The sequence below is a fragment of the Chlorocebus sabaeus genome, chromosome 16 (genome assembly GCF_047675955.1).
Source record: "Chlorocebus sabaeus isolate Y175 chromosome 16, mChlSab1.0.hap1, whole genome shotgun sequence".
NCBI lineage: Eukaryota > Metazoa > Chordata > Mammalia > Primates > Cercopithecidae > Chlorocebus > Chlorocebus sabaeus.
In genome coordinates, this window is record NC_132919.1 from 70,302,749 (window position 1) to 70,308,776 (window position 6,028).

The following is a 6,028-nucleotide window of genomic DNA, read 5'->3' on the forward strand; positions in this document are numbered from 1 at the left end:
CCAGCAGCCAACCTGATTTCAAAGAGCCAAGAGGCATCTCAGATTCGTCAACATTCCTTTAATGAGCTGAGAAACTTTTCATGGTAAACTCAGCAGCTGAGTAACAGGATGATGGCACCACAACAGGTAGATAATCAAGGCAGGAGGTCAAAGCATTGGAGCCAACACCCACCCAGGACGGGGTATAAAAGGGCCGGGAGGAGAGGAGGCCTCAGTCTCAGTGGCTCGGCGTTCCTAGCTGATCTGAAGCTCCTGTGCAGTCTCAGCCCGACACCATGACCTCCTCCTACAGCAGCTCCTCATGCCCTCTGGTTTGCACCATGGCTCCTGGAGCAAGAAATGTCTCTGTCTCTCCCATCGACGTTGGGTGCCAGCCCGGGGCAGAGGTCAACGTTGCCCCCATGTGCCTTTTGGCCAACGTGGCACATGCCAACCGAGTCCGCGTGGGGTCGACTCCCCTGGGCCGCCCCAGCCTCTGTCTGCCCCCGACCTGCCACAATGCTTGTCCCTTGCCAGGGACCTGTCACATTCCCGGCAACATTGGAATCTGTGGGGCCTATGGTGAAAACACCCTGAATGGCCATGAGAAGGAGACCATGCAGTTCCTGAACGACCGCCTGGCCAACTACCTGGAGAAGGTGCGCCAGCTGGAGCGGGAGAACGCGGAACTGGAGGCCACACTCCTCGAGAGGAGCAAGTGCCACGAGTCCACTGTGTGCCCGGACTACCAGTCCTACTTCCGCACCATCGAGGAGCTCCAGCAGAAGGTGAGGTGTGGGATCAGCTGGGCATGCTGGGTCTGAGAAGGCAGAAGCCTTCGCAGGAGGAATCCACATAAGGTCCAGAGAGCTTTGGGTTTTTGGTTTCTCTTGGACATGAGCGTAGACACCACACGTGGAGTGAGAGCTTAGAGTATGATGCTTTGTGTGTGAACCGTCTTTCCGTTTTCCTCAGATCCTGTGCAGCAAGGCCGAGAATGCCAGGCTGATTGTACAAATTGACAATGCTAAGCTGGCTGCCGATGACTTTAGGATCAAGTAAGTCAGGTGGAGGAGGGCCAGGGTGACTCCCTCCCCACCCTCCATCCCAGTGCCCAAATACTTGTTGAGTGAGTGAATGTTTGTCCTGTCTTCCTTGCTAGATTCTCCACAGTAAAATTTTCATTACAATCAAAGCTGATGAAAGATGGAAGGGAAAATTCCTCATTAATCCAAGCATGTATGTTTGTCCTCCTTCATTTATTTCCCTAAAATGGAGGATAAGGGAGCCTGAGTTCATTCACCAGGAGCAAAATGAGGGGATTTCAAGGATGAACTGAGCAAGACAGGCATTGGGTTTCATATATAAGTCAGAGAAGTCGTTTACAGATGAGTCTTTGTTCAGATTTAATTATGGAGCCCTAAGGTACCAGGCATAAGGTACCTAGGCAAAAATGAGAGAGGGGAAGACAGCTGAAAAGTAAGGCATAAGGAGCCGCAGATCACGATCAGGCACCTGGCTATTGCTTATCTTCCATAACTGACAGTCCCCGCAATGGCACGAGTGTTGGTCCCAAGATGCATGATCTTAGGCAAGTCAGTTCATCTTCCTGAACTGCAGTTGCCACAGAATACAATGGCAAAAATGTATATTGTGCAATGTAGTGTTGTGATTGCTTCATTAGACCATGAGCTCTTTGAGAAGTGGGGCTGTGTCTAATTCACCTTCGAGGCCAGAGGGCTAAACAGTGAACAAATGAGGATCTAAGGTGGTGTGGGAGGTAGGAAGGCAGGGCAGCCGAGAGGGGCTCTTGGGGCATTCTTGTTGACCCTGTACCTCCCGTAACGGAAGGCTGGAGAGTGAGCGCTCCCTACGCCAGCTGGTAGAGGCGGACCAGTGTGGGACGCAGAAGCTCCTGGATGACGCGACCCTGGCCAAGGCTGACCTGGAGGCCCAGCAGGAGTCCCTGAAGGAGGAGCAGCTGTCCCTCAAGAGCAACCATGAGCAGGTGTGGCCCTGGGCGATCAGACTCCCGGGGAGGGTGCTGGGCAGACAGGGGAGCTCCCTGGCCCCGGGGCTCTCAGAGCATTGTCTGGGCTCAGCTGGCATCAGGATGCAGGGCTGAGGTGAGTCTGAGGGTGCAGTGGTCCTCTGTGCAGACTTGCCTTGGGCACGAGGAAGGTGTCTAGGTGGGCTCTCCCCACTGCACTCTCAGCAAGACTTTCCCATTTGCTTGTGTGTGGGACTCCCCTCCTACTGCTTACAGGGTCAGGGTCCTGGTGCTGTCTGCTCCATCAAAGGCCCTCTCCTCATGCAGGCTGTCTGTCCCTTCCTCCTTTCTGCAGGAAGTAAAGATTCTGAGGAGTCAGCTGGGGGAGAAGCTCCGGATCGAGCTGGACATTGAGCCCACCATTGACCTGAACAGGGTGCTGGGGGAGATGCGGGCTCAGTATGAGGCCATGCTGGAGACCAACCGCCAGGATTTAGAACAGTGGTTCCAAGCCCAGGTGAACGGAGGAGGTACAGAAGCAGGGGGTACCTGGCCTCCATCTGGGCAGGGAGGTGACTATGTCTCTCTGTGCTCTAGTCTGAAGGCATCAGCCTGCAGGCCATGTCCTGCTCCGAGGAGCTGCAGTGCTGCCAGTCGGAGATCCTGGAGCTGAGATGCACAGTGAATGCCCTGGAGGTGGAGCGCCAAGCCCAGCACACCTTGGTATGTGTCCTTCACCCTCACTGCACTGCAAATGCCCCGTGCCGTGGCCTAGTAGCCTTTTATTTTGGAGGTCTCACCACCCAGGTTTCTCCCACCTGTTATCACCATCAAAATTTGGGGCATGTAGCAGTTTCCCTGGGGGCCTTGCACATTTTATCCCCTTATTTCCCACTACAGAAGGACTGTCTGCAGAACTCCCTGTGTGAAGCTGAGGACCGCTTCGGCACGGAGCTGGCCCAGATGCAGAGCCTCATCAGCAACATGGAGGAGCAGCTGTCCGAGATCCGGGCTGACCTGGAGCGGCAGAACCAGGAGTACCAGGTGCTGCTGGACGTGAAGGCTCGGCTGGAGAATGAGATTGCCACGTACCGGAACCTTCTGGAGACTGAGGATTGCAAGTACGTGTGATCTGGGCAATTCCTGGCCAAATCATTTACCCAATTCTCATGAGGTCCTCAGGGCAGCAGAAGGGCTGTCTCTACATAGAATGAGGCTGTCTGTGCACTCCTTTTCAGTGAGTCATTGCTCTGTCCTGCACACTCCATGTGGTTGACAGAGTGAAGGGAAATGACCGTCCACTGTTATTTTGCAGTAGGGACCCCTTCCTTATACCCCCACATGGCACTGAGACCCCATTCATTCCTTGCCTCTCACTTCCCTCACCTTGTCTCTCTGCAGACTCCCCTGCAATCCATGCTCCACGCCTCCCTCCTGTGTGACCGCCCCCTGTGCTCCTCACTCAAGCTGTGGCCCCTGCACCACCTGTGGAGCCAGCACCACTGGAAGCCGATTCTGAATTCCTGTGGACCCGCAGGGACTGGCTAAGGCGAGGGATACCCAAAGAGAGATGCTTGTTATACCTTTAGAAAATTTGGCTTCTAACTTTCTGTATGTATAGGCCTGTCCAAAAGCTATGAGATACCAGGGACGGTGGAATCTTGATGGAAATCCTTCCTTTCCCACTCTTGGTTTTCCCAGGTGAGCTCTATGCCCTCAGTGGCTGGATTGCAGACACCCATGGTGACTCAGAATATCTGGATTGGAGAGCCATAAGGTTGAAAAGCATTTTGGAGTAGGAATACGGCATGATTTAAAATTGCACTTGCACTTCAAGAACACCAACTTTAACTTGAATTTTTTATAGTTTATGACAAAGGAAGTGAAGAACAGACTTTACTGTCTGAGATTCCCACATTTCTTGGGTTGTTTCTAACATTGCCAGCCTGGATTATGGCCCCAGGGAGAGGGAAATAGAACCAGACGTGTACCTGACCCTGTCTTTTCTAATTCCCTTCTCCTATTGTCCTGCCTCCCTACCTTGGAAGCTGATTAAATGGAAACTTTCCTTGTATCAAATTCTGAGTCTTCCTACTTCAGGGTTTCTAGCTTTGACAAAGGACCAGGCTTGCCCCTTCTGTGGCAACACAGCGTCTTACATATGGCTTCCATAGCTTCTTTCTATGTGAAAGGAACTTTCAGATTAAGAAATTTTTCTTTTTTTGTCTCTATAAATTCTGACTCTCAAGACTTGTCTGGCTATAACCTCTGTCCCTGTCTAATTCTTCCAGTCTAAAATCTGAACAATGACTTCATTTTTTTCTAGTATTTTCTCCTGAAGTATTGAAACCTATTGATTTATGGGTAGAGATTTGCTAAGTATGACGTGCTTCCACCTCTTGTCTTCATGCTCTCTACCTTCCTTACCACGATTCAGCCACACTGGCCTTTCTGTTCCTTGGACATGCCTGGAGACCTGTCCCTGCTGTTCGTTCCCTCTGGGGTGCTCTTCCCCCTCCTTATAAATGTTCAGGTCAGCTGAAAGTTTCCTTCCTCTGAGAGCTCCTGCTTGGTTACCAGCCTAAAGGACTCACAACCCTGGCACTCTGTCCTGCTCATTAGCAACGCCAACAGCTGAACTTGCCTCTGTATCTATTATTTTCCCAATCAAAATGCTTACCCAAGATTAGCAATCGTTCATTTCTGCATCCCCAGAGCCTAGCCCACTGCTTGGTACACAATAGATGCTTAATAAATATCTGTTGAAAGAACGAACACGTCTAGTCCTGACTTTATCTCTGACTTGTTGTGGGGTTTTCGAATCATATCTTCACACACCTAAGCCTCAGCATTTTTTTTCTCCTGCGGTAAAACAGGGATAATGTTATTGTTCATACTTATATCTCAGATCTGTCATGGATTCTAAGATAACAGAAATAAAAATACCTTGAAAAGGAGAAAGCACACAAAGAAACCTCACCTGGAGCCAGTATTGATTGTATAATGTTTAAGGAGTGCAGAGGCTGACCCACATGGCCAGGTTTAAGGGCCACCCGTGACCTCAGGCTTCTTCTTACAGGCAGGTAAATGAATTTCCTCTAGCATCTAAATTTAATCAGAAACAAAATGGTGCACGTAATAACTTGCTTCCCAGAGCAGACTGTATTTGAGTATTTGCATTAGGCCAAAGAATGAGAAAACTTTGCTTTGAGGGGCAGAACCTTCTTAGCAACTCCTTTCTATTGAGACCATCCAAGGGGAGAGGACCCACTTTCATGGGTGATGTTGTTTCCATTTTTCCCCTTTGGGTTCACCAGGGTTAAAGTGATGGGAGAACACACCTGAGTCTTGTGAGGCACTCAGTAATGCCAAGGGCCATTATGATCCCTGCAGAACTTCAATTTGGAGACTCGGGGGGAATGCAGATGAAGCCCATTTGTGGTCCTGATTTCTGAATGCAATTACCAGCTAGTTTTCATTGGAAAAATAGCTCTGAGTTTAGTCTCACTCCTCGTCACGTCTTGTAGCTTCATCGGAGAAAAAGCAACCAGGGGAAATGGAGAAGTGACATGGACCGCTGATGTCCGAGTAAAGGCATGGTTCAAGCCAGCCTCCTTTTCCTAGGGAAGGAACTGTCTAGTTGCACTGGGGGGCTTCAGCTTGAAGTGCTAAAGGTGGGCCTGGTGGCACGGCATGTTCTTCTGGAAGACCCTCTCACGCTACCAAGTCATTTTGTCTGAACCTGACTGACTAGGCTATGTTATGAAGCAAGAAGAAGAATCTTTCAGGAAACGGGCTTTTTTGTTTCTTTTTTCTCCTTCATGATCTGAGTTAGAAAGCTCCCTCTACAGGGGTGACTTTTTCTGAGAAGAGAAGCAAATGAACACGGGACCTGTGGTGTTGATGTGTCTCTTGGAGATGCTGCTTTTTAGAAAAGCATCTCCTGCTTCAGGCCAGCCTCAGTCTCCTGACTGTACCTGGCAGATTTCCTGCTTTACTACCAACAGCAGCATCTATATCCCTTGAGGCTTGCTTTTGCTTTCTTTCTCTTTGATTGTT

General features: G+C 50.2%; 1 protein-coding gene across 1 annotated transcript; it reads left to right on the forward strand.

The window, feature by feature from the left end:
- Window positions 1-213: 213 nt before the first annotated feature.
- KRT38 (keratin 38) lies at window positions 214-4,744 on the forward strand. The gene is made up of 7 exons (XM_008012721.3): window positions 214-767; window positions 955-1,037; window positions 1,831-1,987; window positions 2,325-2,486; window positions 2,567-2,692; window positions 2,870-3,090; window positions 3,371-4,744. Exons 1-7 carry the CDS (start codon window positions 276-278, stop codon window positions 3,486-3,488), a joined length of 1,359 nt encoding a protein of 452 aa, XP_008010912.3. The 5' UTR covers window positions 214-275; the 3' UTR covers window positions 3,489-4,744.
- The last annotated feature ends 1,284 nt before the right edge of the window (window positions 4,745-6,028 follow it).

Excerpts from the sequence above, each read along its gene's own strand:
- KRT38 (XM_008012721.3), top strand. The coding sequence starts at position 276 with ATGACCTCCTCCTACAGCAGCTCCTCATGCCCTCTGGTTTGCACCATG. Across the intron at positions 2,693-2,869 it reads GCCAAGCCCAGCACACCTTG|AAGGACTGTCTGCAGAACTC; the intron begins GTATGTGTCCTT and ends TTCCCACTACAG. Across the intron at positions 3,091-3,370 it reads CTGGAGACTGAGGATTGCAA|ACTCCCCTGCAATCCATGCT; the intron begins GTACGTGTGATC and ends GTCTCTCTGCAG.